Below are 25,121 nucleotides of genomic sequence, written 5' to 3'. Positions count from 1 at the left end.
ATGGATCAGCTGAAGGTCCAGATGCATCTTTCAGGTCCTGTCAGGTCTTTGCTGGATTTTTTCCTCTTTCTTAAGGACATCACTTTCAGATCCTGTTCATCTGCTGGAGATAGTTTTTTAGGCCTGACACTTCTTCTTTTGTCCTCCACTTGTCCAGTTTCCTCAAATGTTTTAAGGACACACTGCACACCATGCTGAGATATGCCAAGTTTTCAGCTAATAGCTCTTTGGGAATCACCTTGTTGCTGCAGAAATCCTATTTTCTGTCTGTCAAACTGTGTTTCTTTGCTGTTTTTCATAGATGCAGCTAAAGAAATGGGAACAAATGATGTGTCTTTGTGACAAAGTGCCTAAAGATCCAGTTTAAAACGGCTTCTTTGCTAAGTTGTCTATTCTGTGTCGACACAACACTGGTTCATCCCTTGAGTTAGGAGCCTTTTTTATGCTTTAATGGTTCATAGGTCAGAGTTAAGTGGCTCAATAAAGAAAAAACACATTCTGGACTGAAAATGAGTGAAAGAAAAACTCTGAAAGACCTTTAGAAAGCTGGAGATCTATTTATGAAGACACTTTAAAAGATTACAGTAAAGTCTGGCTGCCTGGAAGGAAAATCTAAAGAAATGAGGGCTGGAGCAGGAGTTTTTCACAGTAACGTAAGCAGGTCACTTCATCTTTTCTAACAACTTTGTTTGTTTTTCTCTTTGCTCTCTGCACAGATAATGTTTATAGAAAATGTCTCGCAAATGGGACCTGGGCCTTGAAGGGGAACTACTCCATGTGTAAAGCCATACTTCACGAGGAGGTAAGACTCGCCTGTTTGTGCCCTGATTAATGGGTTTTTTTTTGCAATGATCTTCAAAGCAGGGAAAAAATCGCGTTAATCAAACACCAACAACAAAGGCAAGGCTCGGAGTGGAAGGCGCAGTTTTGCTCGAGGCTTATTTATAGTAAATATGGATTCAGGGTTTGGTGTGTCGAAGCGTGCCGCCTTAAAGGGACGCGGGAGGAGAAAGCTTTAATAATACAGGGCATGTGCCCGAGAGCTTCACTCGAAGGAATCTGCCTCAGAAGCGCAGTGAATGTTTTGAATGTGAATCACGGAGAGGTTTAATGTCGTCTCGCCTCGGGTCATAGAGGCAGGGCTGGTTTTGCATGTCGCTGGGAGCTTGAACTCTTCTTTTGAACATATAAAACTTCCTGAAAGGGAGGGATTTTCTTCTTCTTCTTCTTCTTCTGCTGCTCTGATCTGATCCTTTTATCTACCTGTGCATTTTCCTTTGTCTCAGCCACCACCTGGATGGTGTATTGTGATCACGATGTGCTCCTGTTGTAATTAGGACTGAGCGGCAGTCTGAACACTCTGACCCAGATGAGACTGTAACAATTACACACCTCATGCTGTATGTAAAAGAGGCGGAAACATGAGACTCACTGTTTTTATTTTGCTTGTTAGAACTGAATATTGAATATCCAGGGTCCAGTGGATCCAAAGTTAATTATATACTGTTACTTTTAGACATTTAAATCCTTTAAATCCCATTGAAAGACCCAAACAAAACCATGCTGGTCCATCTCCACAGTCCACTGCTTGGTTTATTCTTTATTCCAACCCAAACTGATGCTAATAAAGGACTATTTTCAGCTGTGGATTAATACACCTTTGGTTCTCCAGCTTTTGTTGATAGCTAATTTGACTTCATTTGTGTTTCTATGAACAGAAGAAAAGGTTTGTTATTCTTAAAGCTGAATTTAAATTACCCACCACCCTGTGAGCATTTATTCGTGTAAAACATGTCAGCCTACAGTTCAAAGCCCTAATTGGTGCTTGAATCTCTGAAGCTGCAGTAACTGGATGCAGCTCCGGTTTTATTGGTGCATTCAAATTGAACGCAGAAGTCGGGATTTCTGAGATGCCAACAGGAAAAATCAACTGAAACGCCTCATAAGGACAGATATCCGACTGAGTAGCAAACAGACAGCTTAATATGGTTCGGTTAATGACCGAAAAGCAGGAAAACGCATTTTAAAAGGTTCAGAAGGGAGTCGGGTTTTCTTTTTACCAAATGGATTTCTGTCCTTCACAAAGACCCATTAAATCCTGGCTCAGAAGCATGAATTTATGGTGAATACTTCGTTTGTTTGTTAGATTTCTGACTAAAAAAGCTAAATCCATCTCCATGCAAACCTAAAATTCATCTCTATTCTAACCTAAAATTCATCTCTGTGCTAAGCTAAAATCCATCTTTATGCTAAACTAAAATCCATCTCTGTGCTAAGCTAAAATCCATCTTTATGCTAAACTAAAACGCATTTCTGTGCTAAGCTAAAATTCATCTCTGTGCTAAGCTAAAATTCATCTCTATGCTAACCTAAAATTCATCTCTGTGCTAAGCTAAAATTCATCTCTATGCTAACCTAAAATTCATCTCTGTGCTAAGCTAAAATCCATCTTTATGCTAAACTAAAATCCATCTCTGTGCTAAGCTAAAATCCATCTTTATGCTAAACTAAAACGCATTTCTGTGCTAAGCTAAAATTCATCTCTGTGCTAAGCTAAAATCCATCTCTGTGCTAAGCTAAAATTCATCTCTATGCTAACCTAAAATTCATCTCTGTGCTAAGCTAAAATCCATCTTTATGCTAAACTAAAATCCATCTCTGTGCTAAGCTAAAACTCATCTCTATGCTAACCTAAAATTCATCTCTGTGCTAAGCTAAAATCCATCTTTATGCTAAGCTAAAATCCATCTCTATTCTAACCTAAAATCCATCTCTGTGCTAAGCTAAAATCCATCTCTATGCTAAGCTAAAATCCATCTCTGTGCTAACCTAATATCCATCTCTGTGCTAAGCTAAAATCCATCTTTATGCTAAACTAAAATCCATCTCTGTGCTAAGCTAAAATTCATCTCTATGCTAACCTAAAATTCATCTCTGTGCTAAGCTAAAATCCATCTTTATGCTAAACTAAAATCCATCTCTGTGCTAAGCTAAAATTAATCTCTATTCTAACCTAAAATCCATCTCTGTGCTAAGCTACGTCCTTCCATTAGCTTTATGTTCCAGCAGAACATGATAGTGATGTGAAATATTAACTCTTAACTAATTGTACCGATGCAGTCTGCAGTAACAGATGTTTTCTTGCTCCTGGCTGCCTTCTCCAACCTGATTGTGTCTGTCTGTGAGGAGATGGACGACATGTCAACACGTCCTCCCGCTGCACACCTATGTGCAAGTGATCCAAAATATCTTGGAAAGTGCAACCAGAGGCTACTCAGCAGTGACAGGATTAGAAATGCAATGAGGCGATAATTTCTGACAGGTTTTGGCATCGCTCTTAATATACAGTTCATGATGAGGAGACATGTGGTTGAGGCAGTCTTTGGAGCTCTTTGGGATTCCACAGGAGAAGCTGAGAGGGATTTCTTCACACTTCAGCCAAATTTTTCGGCCGGAAAAAGGGATAAATGTGTTAAAATTGTGGCAATTCGCACTTATCACAGATTTTACTGTGAGCATTCATAGCCCTAATTAAAATTGGCTGTTTTTCCCTCCAGGGAAACCACCATTAACGAGCAGGGTGCCGCTCTTATTACCATCACTGAAGAAATCAGAGACGTAGGCGGCGGTTCACAGGCCTGAATAAAAAGCTATTGTTTTCCAGCCCTCATTTCATTAAAAATATTCTCCTTGGAAAGCTGCCGCAGGTAGGATCATCGAAAGAATATTGATCAAATGTCGATGTTAATCCACATATAGATTGTGAGTGCTTTGACCTCGCAGCAACCTCTGTGGCCGTAAATCACTGCTAAATAAACAGCCTCTGCTACCAGGAGCTGGGCTGCGGCTGCACGGTATGCGGCTCTGATTCGATAAAAACCCCAGTGTGTGTTTTTAGAAGCCGTGCAACTGGACGTTCTTTTAGAAAAATCAATTTGTTGTTAGTTTTGGTCTGTGGTTTCATTGACAGTTACTGAAAGAAAAAAGAAAGAAATGTCACCTCTTCCTCTGAAGAAGGAAGTCATGTTCTCCAGTTGGGATCATTTGTACTTTACAGATGTGTGAGGATGAGGAACCTGCAGTTAGACTGAGTCCGATGTCCAATCGATCCCAGCAGAAGATGGATGCGGAGTGTCTGACCTTTCAAAATTGTGTATTTGATTTTCTTTTTCATTTATTTGTAGCCATGAAATAAATCAGCAGGTGGCAGAGTGACTGACATGATGTAGGGGAAAGGGGGAAGTAGCTTCCCTGTAAAGGTGGATGTCACAGAGCTGAAAAATGTGCTTTGTTACTTGTTCCTGAGTGTAAATAGATTTTAATCTGTTGTGAAAATACAGGACGTTGCATTTAGCTTAGCATTTAGCTTAGCTTAGCTTAGCTTAGCTTAGCTTAGCTTAGCGTGAAGACAGCCAACAGAGGCATAAAGCAAGTGCAAAACACATCATCTAAAGCAAGTTAGAGGGTATTTTTCTTTTCAAAAGAAGAAGTTTGTAAAAGAAAAGAAAAACACAGTTGAGAATAAACCTAAAAAGTTTTAACTGCAACCAAATCTACCTTCGGGTATGGGGGATGCTGTGAGCATCTAATTAGATCCTCTGGCTCCTCATTCTGGGACAGACACACCGGTGTTGACTCTGATCTTATCCCTATTTATTAGAGGCTTGTTTTAGCCAAAGAAGGTGGTTCTGAAAATCTGAAAAGCCCTGAAAACTGCTTTGTGGGAAGCCTGGCGTTCAGTTGATGAAGGGGGCCTCCAGCACAAATAAGAAATAGTTTTTATCGCTGCTCCATTGATGTTTAAAAGCTCATAAACAGAACCTTTAAAGTGCAGCCTGTATTGAGCTGGATATGCAGGGATCCTGCTGGGAAGACAAACTGAGTGGATCAAACGCTTATTAGAAAGTCTTTTTTTAAGAAAAAGATAAAGTCCTTGTTTCCTTTTGGCTCTTTTTCCCAGGTTATTGTGAGGGAAAGTGAGTCAGGTTTGGTTCTGGATCTTGTGGCCCACATATTTTGTGAGACCCGAGGCTATTGTGAGAGGGTCTTATATTATCCTGTTTTCGTCCACCTCCTCCTCTTCTCTCAGGCTCATCCCAGCTCTCTGCAATCCATTTTGTAAAACCTCCTGTTCGCTTGATTTATGTCCTGAAGTGTTAGCCGGCCCTGCACGAGTCGGTGTCTATTACAGGACTAATTCAATCTCCTCTGGTCTATATTAAAGTACACAGGAGCTGTGCACATATGAATCGATCTCCATCTGTATTGTCCACACAGAACACGTCATTTCAACATCCACAGTATAGTTTGTGGAAGTCGAGTGAACCTAGAAGCTAAAGAGAAAAACGAAAGCTGCTGGAATCAGGAGTTAAAGCTGGAGTCCAGTCGGTGAAACCAGACTGTGGGGGATGCTGTGAGCTTCTCATTAGATCTGCTGCTGTGTTTGGGATCTTTGTCCTGTTGATGAGCCAGTTTCAGCCCAGCTTTAGCTGTGGGACAGATGGCCTCACATCTGACTCTAGAATACTTTGGTATCCAGAGGAGTTCATGGTGGACTCAATGACTGCAAGGTGCCCAGGTCCTGTGGCTGCAGAACCAGCCCAGATCACCAGCCCTCCACCACCGTGCTTGACAGCTGGTATGAGGTGTTTGTGCTGATATGCTGTGTTTGGTTTCCTCCAAACGTGCTGCTGTGCATTAGGACCAAACATCTCCACTTTGCTCTGGTCTGTCCAAAGGACATTGTTCCAGAAGTCTTGTGCTTTGTTCAGATGCAGCTTTGCAAACCTAAGCTGTGCTGCCATGTTCTTTTTAGAGAGAAGAGGCTTTCTCCTGCAGCCCTTCCAAACAAGCCATCCTTGTTCAGTCTTTTTCTAACTGTGCTGTCATGACCTTTAACCTTTAACATGCTAACTGAGGCCTGGAGAGTCTGAGATGTAGCTCTGGGCTTCTTCACCTTGGGGTGACCTTTAACCTTTAGCATGCTAACTGAGGCCTGGAGAGTCTGAGATGTAGCTCTGGGCTTTTTCACCTTGGGGTGACCTTTAACCTTTAACATGCTAACTGAGGCCTGGAGAGTCTGAGATGTAGCTCTGGGCTTCTTCACCTTGGGGTGAACTTGCTGGGACGTCCACTCCTGGGAAGATTGACAGCTGTCCTGAATGTTTTCCACTTGTGAATAATCTTTCTCTCTGTAGAATGATGGACTCCAGATAGTTTGGAAATGGCCTTATAACCCTTCCCAGATTGATGGGCAGCAACAGCTGCTTCTCTAAGATCATTGCTGATGTCTTTCCTCCTTGGCATCGTGTTAAAACACACCTGAAAACTGACAGAACTCCTGCTTTTATAGAGCTGCTCACACTGACTGATGATCAGTTAGAAACAGTGACTTCTCACTCTGAGTGAAGTCGCAGCAGGATTTGATTTAGTTTATTGGACAACAGGGGACAGCAGGGATGAATTTATAGTCTTCACATTGGCATTTATAGGAGGAACCAGGGCAGGGTTACTGGTCCATGTCCTCTGTTTCAAGGTTTATACCGAAAAAATGCTTTTAAACATTATATTTCTCTGTCTTTTCAGGCTTAGAGTTTGGCCTGTGTTATGCACAGGGCCTGTTCTGAGAGATAAAACCTTAAATTTGAAAGAATAACAAGGTGTTCTTACACAGTTGTACTTATCTTGTCCCGGATTATACACAGAGCTGTTTGTTTCTTAGCTCTCTCCACTGACAGCTCCAATCCTTGTTCTAACTAACTGGGTGTAGATTACACGTTTCAGCTGCAGTACAATAAGATTCATCGGGTTTTACATTAAGCAGGTAAACAGGTGTAATCCAGTCGAACCAGTGAGAACAAACCCTGCGTTTGATGTGACAAAAGTTGCACAATAACCAATGAATACACACCAAGTCTTTCCTGCACACGTGACTTTTGTCGATTTAAAAATAGCCTTAAAATCCAAACCCATCTTTTTATTTATTCTGAAATCTAATAGAAAGGATTATTCTCTCCTTGTCAGGCAAACAACAGTATTAACCACGACTATGATCTTTCCTTGACCCCAAACATTGTCACGATGGCACGATGAAGGGCGGCAGCGGCTTTTTGTACCAGCTTCTTTTCCTACTTTCATTACCAAAGCATCGAGAAGGTAAATCCCTGCTGACATCGGGATGTTTGTCCACTTGAGACACAGAAAGAGTCACAGATTTGAGGTGCTGCAGCAAAGTGTGGTGAATGGAACAGATGATGCATTTCGTAGTGGGCGGGGTAGAGATTAAACATGCCCACATTTAATCTGGACGGAGACACCGATGGGTTACATAAATCCACACACAGCACAGATTACTGTTGATAGCGTGGAGGAAAATCCGATCACAATGGATATTGAAGTCGCAGACAGTTGTCTTGGGCTCTGAGAAAACCTTCTGTGCAGAAAGCTGTGACGTCCAGTTAGAAAGAACTGAAATCTGTCCTCTGTGGCGCTCCTTTAGAGTCTTATGTGTGGATGTCTGAGCCGTAGGCTTCATGTGAAGTTAAGGTTTACATCAGCTGTTGGATGAGTTCAGTGGTCAAAAATACTGAAAAATGACAGAAAAAAGCTGCAGAAATAAGGTGTGCAGAGAAAACGGTAAACAGCAAGAAAATGTTTCGAAAAACTGAAGCGGAAAATTCGAATAGGAAAAATACGAAATTCCACGGAGTGCAAAAAATAGATAACACGCCTCTGAAAACAGAAAAACAACTAAACAGACAGCACAAATATGTTTGGAAAAGAACAATTAAACAGAAAACTCATAAAAATTAAACAGAAAAATCTAAACAAAACAAATCGAAATTAATGAAAAAAGTCCTGAACACGAACATTTCTGCTTTCATCAGAGTTTTGTTCAGCTCTGATGAAGCTTAAGGACTGAAACATTACTTTGATTCTTTATTTTACTCCTAATTCACCCACAATAACAATAAAACAAGAAATAAAATGATCAAATGATCAAAACAATTGAAGTCGCAGACAGTTGTCTTGGGCTCTGAGAAAACCTTCTGTGCAGAAAGCTGCGACGTCCAGTTAGAAAGAACTGAAATCTGTCCTCTGTGGCGCTCCTTTAGAGTCTTATGTGTGGATGTCTGAGCCGTAGGCTTCATGTGAAGTTAAGGTTTACATCAGCTGTTGGACAGTTTATGTTCAGTGGTCAAAAATACTCAAAAATGACAGCAAAAAGCTGCAGAAATAAGGTGCAGCAGCCTCGATGTGCACAGAAAACGGTAAACAGCAAGAAAATGTTTCAAAAAACTGAAGCGGAAAATTCGAATAGGAAAAATACGAAATTCCACGGAGTGCAAAAAATAGATAACATGCCTCTGAAAACAGAAAAACAACAAAACAGACAGCACAAATATGTTTGGAAAAGAACAATTAAACAGAAAACTCTAAACAAAACAAATCGAAATGAATGAAAAAAGTCCTGAATACGAACATTTCTGCTTTCATCAGAGTTTTGTTCAGCTCTGATGAAGCTTAAGGACTGAAACATTACTTTGATTCTTTATTTTATTCTTAATTCGCCCACAATAACAATAAAACAAGAAATGAAATGATCAAATTATCAAAACAATTGAAATCGCAGACAGTTGTCTTGGGCTCTGAGAAAACCTTCTGTGCAGAAAGCTGCGACGTCCAGTTAGAAAGAACTGAAATCTGTCCTCTGTGGCGCTCCTTTAGAGTCTTATGTGTGGATGTCTGAGCCGTAGGCTTCATGTGAAGTTAAGGTTTACATCAGCTGTTGGACAGTTTATGTTCAGTGGTCAAAAATACTCAAAAATGACAGCAAAAAGCTGCAGAAATAAGGTGCAGCAGCCTCGATGTGCAGAGAAAAAGGTAAACAGCAAGAAAATGTTTCGAAAAACTGAAGCGGAAAATTCGAATAGGAAAAATACGAAATTCCACGGAGTGCAAAAAATAGATAACATGCCTCTGAAAACAGAAAGACAACTAAACAGACAGAACAAATATGTTTGGAAAAGAACAATTAAACAGAAAACTCTAAACAAAACAAATCGAAATGAATGAAAAAAGTCCTGAACACGAACATTTCTGCTTTCATCAGAGTTTTGTTCAGCTCTGATGAAGCTTAAGGACTGAAACATTACTTTGATTCTTTATTTTACTCCTAATTCACCCACAATAACAATAAAACAAGAAATAAAATGATCAAATGATCAAAACAATTGAAATCGCAGACAGTTGTCTTGGGCTCTGAGAAAACCTTCTGTGCAGAAAGCTGCGACGTCCAGTTAGAAAGAACTGAAATCTGTCCTCTGTGGCGCTCCTTTAGAGTCTTATGTGTGGATGTCTGAGCTGTAGGCTTCATGTGAAGTTAAGGTTTACATCAGCTGTTGGACAGTTTATGTTCAGTGGTCAAAAATACTCAAAAATGACAGCAAAAAGCTGCAGAAATAAGGTGCAGCAGCCTCGATGTGCAGAGAAAACGGTAAACAGCAAGAAAATGTTTAGAAAATGTGTACGAAATTCCACAGAGCACAAAAACTAGAAAACACGCCTCTGAAAACAGAAAAACAACAAAACAGACAGCACAAATATGTTTGGAAAAGAACAATTAAACAGAAAACTCATAAAAATTAAACAGAAAACACTAAACAAAACAAATCGAAATGAATGAAAAAAGTCCTGAACACGAACATTTCTGCTTTCATCAGAGTTTTGTTCAGCTCTGATGAAGCTTAAGGACAGAAACATTACTTTGATTCTTTATTTTACTCCTAATTCACCCACAATAACAATAAAACAAGAAATAAAATGATCAAAACAATTGAAGTCGCAGACAGTTGTCTTGGGCTCTGAGAAAACCTTCTGTGCAGAAAGCTGCGACGTCCAGTTAGAAAGAACTGAAATCTGTTCTCTGTGGCGCTCCTTTAGAGTCTTATGTGTGGATGTCTGAGCTGTAGGCTTCATGTGAAGTTAAGGTTTACATCAGCTGTTGGACAGTTTATGTTCAGTGGTCAAAAATACTGAAAAATGACAGCAAAAAGCTGCAGAAATAAGGTGCAGCAGCTTCGATGTGCAGAGAAAACGGTAAACAGCAAGAAAATGTTTCGAAAAACTGAAGTGGAAAATTCGAATAGGAAAAATACGAAATTCCACGGAGTGCAAAAAATAGATAACACGCCTCTGAAAACAGAAAAACAACTAAACAGACAGCACAAATATGTTTGGAAAATAACAATTAAACAGAAAACTCATAAAAACTAAACAGGAAACACAAAACCAAATAAATAGAAATTAATGAAAAAAGTCCTGAACACGAACATTTCTGCTTTCATCAGAGTTTTGTTCAGCTCTGATGAAGCTTAAGGACAGAAACATTACTTTGATTCTTTATTTTTACTCCTAATTCACCCACAATAACAATAAAACAAGAAATAAAATGATCAAATGATCAAAACAAACTAGAAGAATTTAGACTGAAGCTACAAACCCATCCCTGATAGAACTGATCAACTTCTTCAATCTTTAACCTGGAAGTTAAATCCAGAATCATGACAAAATAAGAAAAGAAAGAAAAGATGAACAACAAAATACTGAAATAGAAAAGATCATTTTGGAAAACGCAATGAAGAAGGAAAGATTTACAGAAAAAACTAAATTCAGAAAGTAACAAATTAAATAAAAAACGTCTGAAAACACAAGAAAACAGAACAACAATAAAGTTCAATTCAATAAAACTTTATTAATCCACGAAGGGCAAGTTTATTGCTGCAGTATTCGTTATTATTAAAGAAAACCTAATTTTGTACAATGCAGGTGGGATAGAAATCTTCAGAGGTCGCCATCAGTTTATTGGAGAATTGTTTCTGTTGCTTGGCAACAACTTAGCTGATGATGTCATGTCGTAGCTGCAGCCACGTCTCGAGTAAATAAATGTTGCCTTCCTGAAATCTCTCCTGCATTCTTGTCTGATCTTCAAACCATTTTATTCACCAGTGAGCTCACTCTCCCCATGATGATCAAGGGAAGAAATGGTTTAAACTTCCTCCTCCTTTTCCTCCTTTTTGTCCCCGCTCTGCATCCTCGACGTCTCCTCTTATTCCAGGCATTAGTTGGGCTTCGAAAAGCTCATTAAAAAAAACTCAAAAAGATGCAAAGAACGACTCAAAACGTCCAGAGTTACAGTAGCAGGCTGCTGCCTCTAGGGCGGCGCCATTGTAGAACTAAAACACAACAAATAAACGGTAAACACAACATTTACGAACACATATAAATGGCATTTTTACCTTTGTTGTTGGTTCTTCGTTTTGTTGTTTTGAATCTAACTCGGAAAATTTAAAATAAAGTAAAAAATGATCACATGGAGATGAAAAAAGAGAAAATCACTTACGAAAAGTACTGAAATTTACACAAAATGTCTCCAAAGATAAGCAAGGATACACAGGACAAAAACAATCGGACACAATTACACACAAAATGCGTATAAAAACATTAAATTACACACACCTATGCAGAGATATTTGCATTTTTTTGTTGTTCTAATTAGAGCAGCGTGACTGTTTTGTTTGCTGCTTCGTTTATTAAGCTAAATAGACTCTTTTTGTTCGGTTTGTGGGTCTCCTGCTGTGTTGGTGCAAACCCACCGCAGGAGGAAGACCTCAAAAACTGAGAAATGAAAGAGGATTTTCACTCTTTTAAGTTTCTTTTCCTGAAAACACAATTGATGTCAGTCACAAACTCCCAGAAGACTCATCTTTTGTGTTTCATTTCTTCCTGCAGAAAAAAGGCAAGATGCACTATCAGATCGCTGTGATCATCAACTTCCTGGGTCACTGCATCTCCATGGTGGCGCTGCTCATTGCCTTCTTCCTCTTCTTGTGTTTGAGGTAAGTGTCGGTCCTGCTGCTGCCGGTCCGCTGATAATCCCGAAGACATCCTTGATGTGACAGAAACGTCAGTGTTTTCCAGATCCCGGGAGGTTCAAAGCTCTTATTCAAAAACCATTTGGTCATGGGATGAAACCTTCGCTATCTCAATCCAGCAGCTGTAAAGGGGTTTAAACGGCCTCAAAAACTAGGACATGCTTCCCCACGAATGGGAATAAAACGCCCATCTCAGGGAAGAGGAGAAAACCAAAACAGTCTTGTGGAAGGCAGCCAATAGAGGTGGAAAGGGTTCGTCTGATGAACTGACAGAAGCCGTGCGTTAACGAGAGAAAGGTCTTAGCACCCCCAGCAGCCAGGGTCGTTATCGATCCCCGACACCCCCCCCCTGGGAGCGAGAAAAGCGTGAAAGGGCACAGGGAGACATAATAAGTAGAAGCTCTGCAGGACTGCATTCACGCTCAAGCTGTGTTTGTGGACCACGGCTCGGACAGCCGGGGGGGGGGGGGACACGTGTCAGCCTGCAGAAAATGGCATTAGGCTGGAGAAGGAGTTGGCATTTATTACTCACCTTCTTGACTTTGTAATGAAATTGAGAACCTTTTAAGGGATGGTTGTCCCCGGCGATGTGATGGAGAGAAAGGCTGACACTCCTGTTCGGTGTTGTGGAACGAGGAGGAGAAGGGGAGCAGAGAGAGGAGTGCATTTCATTTTAAATGACAGGTGGAGCGTTTTTAGCTTCCACTATGTGACTCATTTCTGTGTGAAATCCAGCTGTAAATGACCATTTCATGGTCTTCTTTTGGCAGTTTCTTCAATGTGCCCGAAGGAACACGCCAGTCTCCTGGAGAATGTGACAATACTGTGGATTTTTGCTGAGGCTAGGAGGTTTAAAAGAGTTCTGAACATTTCTGAGAAACCAGTTTTTCTTCCACCTTTGCTCGAATTGATTTGAAATTAAATGATCTACATTTATTGGACTTTTACAGGGGCCAAATCGTAGCTTTGGGTTTCTATAAAACCCACGAATGGAGTAAAAAGAGAAACAAAACAAAGAAATACTCCATACAAAGGATGAAAAAACGGAGGAACAGGAAGTTATATCATGTTTTAAATGATGAAACACGATAGGCAGAGAAAAATTAAGTAATTGTTTAGTTCTTAATCCTGAAAGAATGATATTTGACCATAAAAAAAAAGAATAAAAGAATAAAATAAAATACTCGGTATGAAATGTAAATAAAACCAATGACTTGCAAAAACAGAAAATACAGAAAAAACAACAGAAAATACAAAATAAGACCATAAAAAAAGAATAAAATCAATAAAACCAATGACTTGCAAAAATAATTTAATTTCGTTCACAACAGAAAATACAACATACAAAGTTGTTTAACTGTAACATGACAAATATTAGCTCATCTTAGATTTAAAGCATCACTGGAGAAGTTTATGAACCGTAAAACTACGTGCTTCTCAGATCCGAATCTAACCTGGAGCGCCTGGAGGCTGAGATACAACAGTTCACTGTCAGGATCCTTGACTGTTTTTTGTTTTTCTGGTTTGGTTTTGGATTCTTAGTCACTCATCTGTTTAGTTTCCATTAGTTTCGTTGTCATTTCCTGTTTCCCTTCTGTCTGGAAACGCAGGAGCAGGAAGGTTATAGGTTATAGGACCCAGATGCAGAACTTCAAAAATCAAAATCACAGCAACGCTGGAGAAAACTAGAAAAGGCACAAGAAAACTAACAAAACTAAACTGTAAAAACTCAGGAAAAACTAGCGACTCGAGAAACAGACCAATGGTAAACTACGGGGGGGTTGGCGAGAATGACGGTGAGGATCTGACAAGAATGAAAGGAAACCAGGAGACTAAATGCTATGGGGGAGTGATTACTGATCAAAGACACCTGAGGAGAGTTAATGATGGAGATGGAGACTAACAGGGAACTGAGGGAAACAGGAAATGACAATGAAACTCATGGAAACTGAACAGAGTAGAAGCTAAGAAGCCAAAACACAAAACTAACCTTGGGCTTTTGATGGCGTCTTTAGCGTGAAAACGAATCCATGTGTAATGCTGTGCATGTGCAGGGCTCACATGGAGATTTGTTCTTATGAAATCAACGTGACGGCCCATAATAATAAGTTACTTCATGACTAGATTAGCCCTTTTTGCTCTTTGGCGCCCCCTACAGCTGCAGGATGTAACACCACTGATGTATGAAGGCAACGGCAAGAATGTTGATATTCTACGTCATAAAACTTGGTTATGTGGGTAACTTTAAAGTTTAATGCCTGAGCAGACCAAAGAATAACCTCTAGAGTTTATATTGTTTGATATCAAGAGATTTCTGAGAAGATTATTGCTGGCAGCTGTGTACGACAAGCTGAGGCTTTGGATTTCATTTCACTGTCCTGTGTGACATTCCTCTTGGATATTTGTTCTTATTGTGCGTTTGGATTATTAACAACAGCTGTGGGTGTCCTTTATTACCTGCTTTAGCTCAGCAGGAGATGGAGTCACAAGTGTCAAAGTTTACCTTTTGACATTTTCTGCTTTTTATCTTGTTTTCAGTCCTTGTTCCTGAGCATTTTCAGTCCAGAATGTGTTTTTTCTTTGTTAAGCCACTTAACTCTGACCTATGAACCCTTCAGGCAGAAAAAAGGCTCCTAACTCAAGGGATGAACCAGTGTTGTGTCGACACAGAACAGACAACTTAGCAAAGAAGCCATTTTAAATTGGATCTTTAGGCACTTTGTCACAAAAACACATCATTTGTTCCCATTTCTTTAGCTGCATCTATGAAAAACAGCAAAGAAAACACAGTTTGACAGACAGAAAATAGGATTTCTGCAGCAACAAGGTGATTCCCAAAGAGCTATTAGCTGAAAACTTGGCATATCTCAGCATGGTGTGCAGTGTGTCCTTAAAACATTTGAGGAAACTGGACAAGTGGAGGACAAAAGAAGAAGTGTCAGGCCTAAAAAACTATCTCCAGCAGATGAACAGGATCTGAAAGTGATGTCCTTAAGAAAGAGGAAAAAATCCAGCTGTGACCTGACAGGACCTGAGAGATGCATCTGGACCTTCAGCTGATCCATCTACTGTTGGCCCAAGCCTCATCAGAAATGGGCTCCATGGAAGGGTGGCTGTCAAGAAGCCGTTCTTAAGGAAGGGAAACAGGGAGAAAAGGCTGAGCTGTGCCAAATGACACAAGAAGTGGACTGAAAATCAGTGGCAACAGGTCTTATGGAGGGATGAATCCTCCCCAGAGCCGGACCTCAACATTATTGAAGCAGTGTGGGATCATCTGACAGAGAACGGAACAAAAGGCAGCCCACATCCAAAGAAGAGCTTTGGGATGTCCTTCAAGAAGCCTGGAGAACTATTCCTGAAGACTCCTTAAAGAAATGACAGAAAGCTCGTCTCAGAGGGTTCAGGCTGTGTTGGAGAATAAAAAGTCTCCTATTTCCTGTTTTTCCAACAATATATAAAGAAATGAGGAGTGGACTTTTGCTGTTTTCTGCTTCTAATCGTTCACTTTTAAACATCCAGTCGTGCAGATCTTTGTTAACAGACTTCTTCAACACTGACTCTTGTCAGAGTTTTATTTAAACTCATCAGCTTTTGGTTCTTCTCAGCCGACAAGACGAGCTCAGGATACAAAACTGTTCGGTCTTATTAAAGGTTCAAGTGGCAGGAAAAGCAAATGTCAACCACGATGACCCCAGACACTCGGAGCGTGAGCGGCATCAGTATGCATTGGAGGCCATTGGAGCTTTTAAATTAATGATGGATGCTTTCCTCTGTGTTCATTAAAGATTGATTCTGATTTGAAAACATTACGCCAGACTTTATTTTTGTCACCATATTCCACTAACATGGACCCCTTGTGCTATTTTCTCACTGCAACAGGAAAAATATGCAGTCTTCATCAAAGGAAAGTCATGTTAAAGTCACGGAAAGCCTCTGTTTCATGCTTAAATAACAAATCATACAGTAAAAAAGACATTTTACCCCATCCTCTGTCCATAAAGGGCTCGAGAAATGAAAGTTTGTCCTGAAACAACTTGCTTTAATGCATAAAATGACAGCAGTGGGTCAAACTGGGGAGAAAGTTCCAGATTCATCAGATATCAGATTGAATTTGAGCAACCTTGGTCAGGTTTTCAGGTGTCTGGTTCATTTTAACATGTATATCTAAGGTTCAAAGACACCCTTTGCTCATGTTGAATTAATGGCTCCCTGCTGCTCGTTCTGCTCCAGCTTTGCTCTGCTGACACGCTTCTGGAGTCACGGTTCTCTCCGCCCTCCACAGCTTTTTATTCCCATTTTCTCCGTCTGCATTGGGGTTTCTTTATGAATACAGCGGCTCCTGGATGATCTCTGGAGAATCAGTGCTCCGCACAGCAAACATCGACTGAACAACCGACGGACGGACGCCGTTTCAACATGGCGTCTGATCATAATAACCTGAACATCTCTCGCTACATTTACCACTTTTAGTTCATTTAAAGGTCAAACAAACGGCCGTAAATATCTAAGATGGAGAACTGAAGTCTGTAAAACCTGCAAAAATCCCCACAAAACACCAACCAGGATGGCAGTGTTGAGTTTTGTTGGAAAATTGGTTGATTTGTGGTCTGGACATGCAAGAACTGCCTTTCAGTCGCCTTTCAGTCGGCCATAACATCATCATGTCAACAGCAGCAGTGGGGAGAGAGATGTGGGGTCACATGGAGGTGTTTTTTGCTCCATCTCGGCTTTAGAAGGCACTCTGGGAAGCGCTGGTTTCTTCTCAGATTTATGAAATCATCTTTTCGGGCTGCAAGCTGCCCTTTTGTCACTGAAAAGTGGAATTTCGGAGCAAAGAGGAGCCTGTTCTGGTAGCTGCGAGTCGGTTTTAGGGATGACGACCTGCAGCGATGAGCTGCTGCTGCACCTTTGGTTGGGATTGGTTGTTTTAGGTGGTTTGACAGGCAGGTGCTTCATTTCGTGACCTGCCAGCGTTTCCCGAACAGTTTCCACAGAAGACGAACGAATGCGGATCTTTTTTACCTTAAAGTCACTTCAATCCTTCTCTTTTACATGATGAAACAAAATCTAAAACATCTGGTTTCACAACGGGCCATAATTTGATGTTTTGTTGCTTTTCTTTCTTTCTTTAGGTCAGTTTTTAAGTTGTCACCCATCTGAAGCTGATAAATGCTGATCTGCTGGTGCCACAGAAGGTTTTATCTCTGTTTTCTACATTTTTCGTCATGTGACCTTGGGAAAAACGTCACTGCGGAGCTAGAAAAGCGGCTTATTGGTCAGATTTCAGACAGAATATTTTGGATTAAGCTTCCGTTCTCGTCGGGATAAATCTCAGATGTGGTTTTTGTGCGTTTGTGTACATTATCGGTGCGAGAACCCCAATAAATCTGACCTTGAAACGCCGATACTGCTCATAAATCTCTGAGTCCCTGAGGTGAAACATGAAGATCTGCTGCTGTAAGTCTGTCAGACCCCAGAACGGCTGTAATTCATCACTTTTCTCTGAAGTGAATTGACAGAAACAGGCCGGCATTAAAGCACCACGGGCCCCGGGGCTAACCACGCCACCGGGAATATATACTTATAACACATAAGATAATGCTTCAAGAATCACTGCAGTGTAACTTTGACTGTAACAAAACATGCTTTTAGTGTCAAAGAATTTTACACAGCTCCACATATCTGTACAGAAACTGAATTAATTTACTCATAAATGAGCGCTTTGTGAAGTTGTTTTAAAATCCCACTTTGAGAATTTATGCCCGCACAATAATAGAAATCAAGGGCGTAACCGTGGTTTAGACATTGGGGGGGTCCAAGAAAAACAAAATTGTTAAGTGCATTATCTACAATTCTTTATTTATATATGAAAAATTGGACATTTAGAACATAGTTTAGAGGACTACATTGACCATGTAAGTTCACATCTAAAGGAATAGTGTAATTTCTCCCAGACAGTGACTGCCCCCCCACTTTGTTTTGGTTAGTTGCTTACTGTTTACTGACCTTAAACACACCTACCAATTACAATTCTGCTCTTCCAGTAGTTCTGTAGCAAATAGGACAGCTTCCAATGGAAAACGACCAAATACCCAAAGCATGTTTATGGAAATATTTTAATGAGGACAACTAATGATGTAACAAATTACAGACTTTTCCTTTAACAAAAAATGTGCCGAGGACTTTTAAGTCCAGGTTCATTTCTATTGTGTCAATGTCTCAAAACAAATAGTAGAATAGTTCAAACTCAGTTTTTTCTGTGTTTATGTTTGCGTGTGTTGGGATAAATCAGTTCACCTATTTTCTGGGCACCTGTGAACAAAGTGATGGAGGCTCTGACTTTTGCACAATATTTCAGTGCTGAGAAGCATCATCATTTGCCAGAACAAACAAAAATGAACCCCGTCGGCACAAAGATTTAATTATGACTTTCATTGGCCATGTTCCAACCTTTTACCAAGTTTCATCTAAGTGGGTTTGGTGGTGGTGATAAGATCTCTAAAAAAGAATTCAAACTGAAGCCAGAGACTAATACAAAAACGCTGATTTATTCCTCTCAGCCTCTACGTTAGATCCTTTTATTATGTTGGAGGCACCGGAGCGTCCAGCCAGTCATAAAGAAACATCTTCAGCCTGAAGGAAAGCTTGCAAGAGACTCTACTATAAAAAAGTATACATATTCCAGTGTGGTACAAGCAAATTAAAGAAATGCATTATGCAGCACACAATATAGGACAGAAAATAACAAACACTGCGATACGGAAATAGCCAGAAAAGCGCTGCGAAGGAAAATAGATGATGTGACTGCTGCTGCTTAACAAGATTCAGCTAAACAATTAATGCAGGTATTGAGGGAAAGAAGAAGGAAACCATTAACAAAGACTTTTATTCAGTTTTTCTACTAATTAATACCCAGAAGGCCAGTCTGGCCCCACCAGGAGGAAGTGAGGTCACTCAGCGTAATTAATAAGGCTGTTTGAATAAAATCTATCCTCACTGCTTCTGGCACCAGCTGCCTGTATGATGCTAATAGCAGCTCTGCTACTATTTCAACATCACAGGGGGGGCATTAGCAGCTTCATTGCAGGACAACACTATTAATAACCCATGGATTTATTCAGCTTTTATGTCTGGTGGCGGCCTTTTTTAGCTACTTTTTCTTAACTTATTGTCTTAATGAGGCTGCCTCTTTCAGAGCACTTCCTGGTTAATAAATAAGCCCAATCACGGTGTCGCCGGATAACTCTTCCCCCCCCCGCTCCGTCAGCACAAAGCCAGTGAAAGTGACACCTATTAAAAATGAATGAGCGCTAAAAAATGAATCGTGTCATTCATGCTTGGCAGCAGAGGGAGCAGCCCTCGCCGGCTGATAACGGCGGCGGCTGGTGACGACAAATGAAGCTGTCACCGCGGCGACGGAGGTTGGTTTGTTTCTCTCTCCGATCAGTTGTGCGTTTCTATTTTGGAGCGCTCGCTCGGAGGCACTTAGGCAAATTTTAATTGTATCCTTGGGTGGTTTTATTTGCACCATTAAGAAAACATTAGACTTTGAGGACATGACACAAAGAAGAAGAAGAAGAAGAGCAAACGGCAGGAATGAAATGTTATTTCACATTTCATTTGGGGCGCGGACGCACGATGGGCTGATTGGACTGTTTTCCACAACTTTATTCATCATTTATAAATATCGTCTTCATTTCTCAGTCGGCGATGGTGCTATTCTTGGAGAATAGTTAGTTTGAGTTTAATGTGTTTGTTTGGAAGTCACACAAACACAGATGCTATTCAACTCAGACTCTTTCTGCCATGCTTGCCTTTACATTATCCTTTTTTCCATCCATCTTCTCAGTATTTAATTACAGTTACTGTAAATCAACCTGAGCATCTTTATCCTCTCTTCCTCTCGCAGGAGTATCCGCTGCCTGAGGAACATCATCCACTGGAACCTAATCACCGCCTTTATCCTGAGGAACGCCACCTGGTTTATCGTCCAGCTGACCATGAGCCCAGAAGTGCATGAAAGCAACGTGGTATGTGTCAAAAAGCACCTCCATGTCGGTTTATCAAGCCTCTTAAAGCTCTTAAATTACCACTAACACACACTGGAGTTTAGTTTGACTCTGATACGTCCTCTAATTCTGTCAGAAATAACAGCAAAAGAGCATTAATCCGCCTCTGAGAACCCAAACAAATGCAAAATTACTCCTGAACAAAAGAAGAAAACTGAATATTTGTCAACTTTAGCTGGATCCTGTATTTTTCAGGCTAAAACACTGACTAAAACTCAACAGATGCAGTACATTGTTGGTCTTTTTCATTGATTTCTTGGCAGCGGTGTGAAAAATGACATGAAAATCTACACCGAGGCTGAAGAAGATCGGTCCTGGCTCCAAATCTGCAGCTGCATTAACATCAAAATTCAAACATACAAACAAAAAGAAGCGAGCCAGCACCGGCTCTGTGTTAGAAGGAGCCTGTTCCAGAATAAGTTCTTTTATCTGGCACAACATGGATCTAAACCCAGATTGATATCAGATGCTCTTAAGTTGGGTCATGTCCCATCCGTCAGTTACTCTGTGAGGAATCCTTTTAACAAACAAACAAACCGAACCAAACATGTTCTCATTGGTGGAGCTGGAACTGAATAAACTGTCAGTTCATATTTAATAAGAAACGGATACACATTTCAAACGGAGCCCAGCATAGTTTACCAACAATAGTGATTGCTAAATATTTAAAGGATGCTTTTTGTTTTGCAGATCTGGTGCCGCCTCGTCACGGCCTCATTCAACTATTTCCACTCCACCAACTTCTTCTGGATGTTTGGAGAAGGCTGCTACCTCCACACTGCTATTGTTCTCACATACTCCACTGACAAGCTCCGCAAGTGGATGTTCATCTGCATCGGCTGGTGTACGTAGGCTCGCTGTTCAGCCGTACAAAGCTTTTTAAGAGGCGTTGGACATTTTGGGAAATACTTTAGTTAATTTTCTTGCAAATTTAGATGAGAATACATAACTGTGAAGTCTGTGCTTTACAGGATGTAAAAACACATTTGTTATTGATGGTTGTTCCATTGGCTAACATGCAGTTCAAATTAATTATTATTATTATTATTATTAGGTGTAATGCAAATTTTAGCAACCCAGTCACTAAAAACAGGCTGCATTACTGAGATTTTTCTGACTCCCTACTCTGAAAATCGAAGCCAAGTGTGAAACAACCGTTTTGCTGTGGAGTCTTGGGAATTTTTCAAGTTTTTTCAAGTTTTGTTCTCGCTTTCTGTTTCAATAAAGCTGATTAATTGGATGGGATTCAGGCACCAAGTCTGCTTAGTTTAGACCCCAAAACTACTGGGTCAGGATAGTTAAGCTCAAAAGAAAGCTTGTTATAACTCCACAGGGATCATGAACACATAACTTGATATCTAGTTGAATGCTAAAGCCCAAAGGGTGTTAGCTTACGTTAACACAAACACTTAAGGCAAAAGGACATTGCCAACAAACACCTTTTTCAGTTTGTTTATTTTTTAATTCTGAAAAAGCAGAGTAAATTTGTTCTATTGTAAATTACATGTATGATTTTTTTTTAGTAAAGCTAAGCTAGCATCTTGAATCAGTGAATTAAGGTTAGCTAACATTGTTTCGCTACTTTAAGCTAACGTGACATCTTGTAACTAGCAAGCTAACTGTGTACGTTTATGGATTGTATGGCTTTCCTCATCCTTTACCATGAGTTAAGATAAACCTCAATCATTTATCTTAGATAAATAGAATACATATTTTACGTTATAATGGGGTAAAGGCCTTACTTTTTACTAGAATATGACTCCCGTGTGTGAGCTAGAGTCTTTATGCTAACATGTTAGCATGCTAACATGGAGTTAGGAGGAGACAACCAATTCAGTCTTCCTAAATTTAGAAATACATTATTATTAAATCCATACACAGAAAGCTTAACTGGACGGTTTAATGGGAATTTATTAATGTTAGTGTTTTCTTTCTGCGTTTAATGTTTATGTAAAGCTAAGCTAACACATCAGTTTACTTAAGGGCATGAGGAAATGTCCATCTATTTATTCAAAAAGACTAATTGGGTGAATGTCTTTTTCAGATTAATAAACTGAACATCTTTCAATAAAATTAATGTGATTTAACAAGTAATCCAATTAAAAGCTAGAGGCTGAAGGTTAAAGTCCAGAAACTGGAGGCAGGGTGAAAGAATTAACTTTGGTCTGTCCAGAATTCATCTGCTAGCACCCGCTGTACTCATTATATGATGTGACTCAGCATTTATTTTCTGTTTCAACTGTCACTTGTATCTGTATCAAATTTGTACCCAAACAGTAATGGAAAAATGGTTGATTTAGCTGGCTATTTTCCCATGTTAAATGCCTTCTGGCTCTGGCTAATACTTGGCAGGCTGTGGAATATCAATTTCTTCACTCTCAGCAAAAATCAAATAAGTCTGTTTATAAATATGTTAAATCGTTTGTCTTAAAAAGCCTGTTTGGGAACATTTACTATTATCAAATTAAAGCCAAATGTTTAATATAGTTAATAAGTGACTTAATGTGTTAGTACAACCTCAGCCAGACCGAATTACACATTAGCGTGTTAGTTAAACTAAAATTGTGCTAAACTGAACACACACCCAGATGATGTGGTTGGGAGTTGAATTACTCCTCCATCTTTCTGTCTCTGGCTTTGTCCCTGAGGCAAAAAATTAAGCCCATATACAGAGGGAGAGGAAAATGTTGGTAGCAAACAGGCAATAACATGCGTCTCTTTTGTAAAGATGAGTAAAGCCTCCAGCTTTAAAGCTGTACATTTCACCAGTTTGCTGGCAGCTATTGTTTGTCAGCTGTTATAACCTGTGACATAACAAGTAAACTGGAAAAAGCCAAATACTAACCAGCTAAAAGGGAACCTATTGTGTCCTGGTGAAGTGGAATATTCCACATCCGTGCACGTATAATTAGACCAGGATAGTTCAGTTAAATGACCCAGATGAGCAGTAACTGTGCATCTAAACATAATGAGTGTTAGTGTTACTTGTGTAGGATATATCATGCATTTTAAATATTAAGGCATTTCCCTAAAGGTTCAACTCTTCGTTGAATACCTCCAGTTAGTTTGAGTGCATTTAATCCCAGAAGAGGTAACCGAGGCTGAGATACCAACAATGGGAGAGAGTTAACTTGATGGAAACAGCAGGATTTTGTGTGGCAACTGGGAAATGCATTGTGCAGAGTTCAGAAACCTCCTGTCAGGCTAAACTATGAGGTGCTAAGATTAGTTGTATTGTGTCAGCTGGATTGCATTCCCCCTCGGACAGTGTGAAGGCTCCGCATGAGGAGGAGATGGCAGCACATTTCAGGACTGTCATGAAAAAAGCCAGGAAGGTTTTAACATTTTTCTAATTAACCTGCGGCTGTGTGAGTAGATTTTCCCGAGCTTTAGCATTATGCTGATGAAAGTAAATGGCTAATGAAGCGAAAAGTTTCCAGAGATTAAAGAAATTTGAGACTCAAATGTGTGACGCTGATGGCTTGTAAGGCCTCCACGCTTCTGTTAGTGTCATTTAGATGTGAGTAATTGCTGTTTGTCAGCTTTATTAAGCTTCTATAAGTCTGCAAATCATCAGATCACTTTGCATTATCGTCAGCCAGGGTTTGGCTCCTTATTCATGCACATGGAAACAGTGAGATGGTGACAAGTCTTGGCTTGAATCTTTGGATTACGGCACACAAAGAACAATTCCTCTTGACAGAGCTTGGCAGGCGCTGGTGCCGTGCATGAAAAGGAGGATTTCATATTGCAGCATGACTTCCCCGGAGAGATATTGTGATTTGAATAGCAGAGAGAGATGAAAGAAGAATGTGTCACTTTGTCTTTTTCTTTACCTCACAGGTATACCGTTCCCTATAATTGTGGCATGGGCCATCGGGAAGCTGTACTACGACAATGAAAAGTGAGTCTTTGATATTCCAGTCAGAACCTTCTCCCTCTATCTCACTAACAAAAGGAAAAGGGCAGCGGCACACTAAATTACATTATGGAGATGAATGTCTATTAATTATCTGTTGTAATCACATTAGCATTGCAGAATATTCTCTATTATTTATCTGCCCGGGTGCCGTTTCCACGTTGATTAGGAGTCCTTGTTCCTATTTGCCACCTATTAGCGGGGTGAAAATGGCTTCAGGTCCTTCTGCTGTGTGTGCTGAATAAATGAAAAGTCTGCTGACTGTCAGCAAATCAGATGAAAAGATATAATCCAGAGTACCCAGAGCTTCATGTGTCTCACTCCTCTGTGCTGAAGAGTGTTCAGAAAAAGCTACAAGTGACGTGTTCCTTCATTAGGATGAACGCTGTAGTTTATTATGATTCACTCCCACACGGACCACCAGGAAACCTCACCGGAGCAGCATATGTGTAAGAATCAACTTTAATGGCCTCGTGTGTTGACACATACCAGAAGTTTGGTTTGTTTGCCCATTAGTTACAGACAACAAGTCCACAAGGACATGCAAATACAGTTAAAAAGGCGACTTGTCAACTTCAAAGCTGCATTAATAGATTTTTTGCCACCAATGTGGGAAGCATTGAACCTGTTTTTACATCAAAAAGGCACAGCATCGTCATCCTTCATGTGGAGCCATGTAGGGGTCCTGGTAGGTCTGTTTACATGCTAAATATTCTGCTTTTGGTCATTTATTTGAACTGTAGAATATTTCAGCAGAATTTAACCAACTGAAAAGTGAATTTGGTGAGTTTTCGGACATCATTGGACCATAAAAAGCGAACAAACAAGCTCAGGAATACTGAGCTCACTTCATATTTCATTAAATGTCTGTTAGCGAGTTCGATGGCTGAACTTTCGTTGAACTATTGGCCACTTTTCTTATCGGATCGGGCTGAATTTTGGTCTAGTTTTCTGGACATAAACACAGTCTGCCTGTTTAGCACAGAGCTGAAGTTGACCACAAATTTAATTCAATTGTCTGATAGTTTGAGGGTCTGCTGACGGATCTTTTTAAGTATTCGATCCACTTCCTGTTGGAGAAAATCAGCCCAGTTTTTATAGCTTTTGAGGTCATAAAACTTCATTTTCTGACCAAAGTTTTTCAGCTTAGCACAGCAGTTTGGGTCTAGAAGTAACTTGTACTTATGTGCAACTATTTGA

General features: G+C 40.1%; 1 protein-coding gene across 1 annotated transcript in view; it reads left to right on the top strand.

Annotated features, from left to right (window-relative positions):
* The window catches only part of LOC140278175 (corticotropin-releasing factor receptor 1-like), a 91,826-nt gene that overhangs the window by 44,381 nt on the left and 22,324 nt on the right, over positions 1–25,121 (top strand). Inside the window, exons 5-9 of the mRNA XM_072373114.1 lie at positions 717–802; positions 11,791–11,897; positions 19,843–19,963; positions 20,693–20,846; positions 23,846–23,906. Coding sequence (XP_072229215.1) covers positions 717–802; positions 11,791–11,897; positions 19,843–19,963; positions 20,693–20,846; positions 23,846–23,906 — 529 coding nt within the window. The remainder of the gene's footprint in view (positions 1–716; positions 803–11,790; positions 11,898–19,842; positions 19,964–20,692; positions 20,847–23,845; positions 23,907–25,121) is intronic.

Source organism: Leuresthes tenuis, unplaced genomic scaffold (assembly GCF_036924035.1).
Source record: "Leuresthes tenuis unplaced genomic scaffold, fLeuTen1.0.hap1 SCAF_20, whole genome shotgun sequence".
Classification (NCBI taxonomy): Eukaryota; Metazoa; Chordata; class Actinopteri; order Atheriniformes; family Atherinopsidae; genus Leuresthes; species Leuresthes tenuis.
This window is presented reverse-complemented; position numbering and strand designations above follow the sequence as displayed.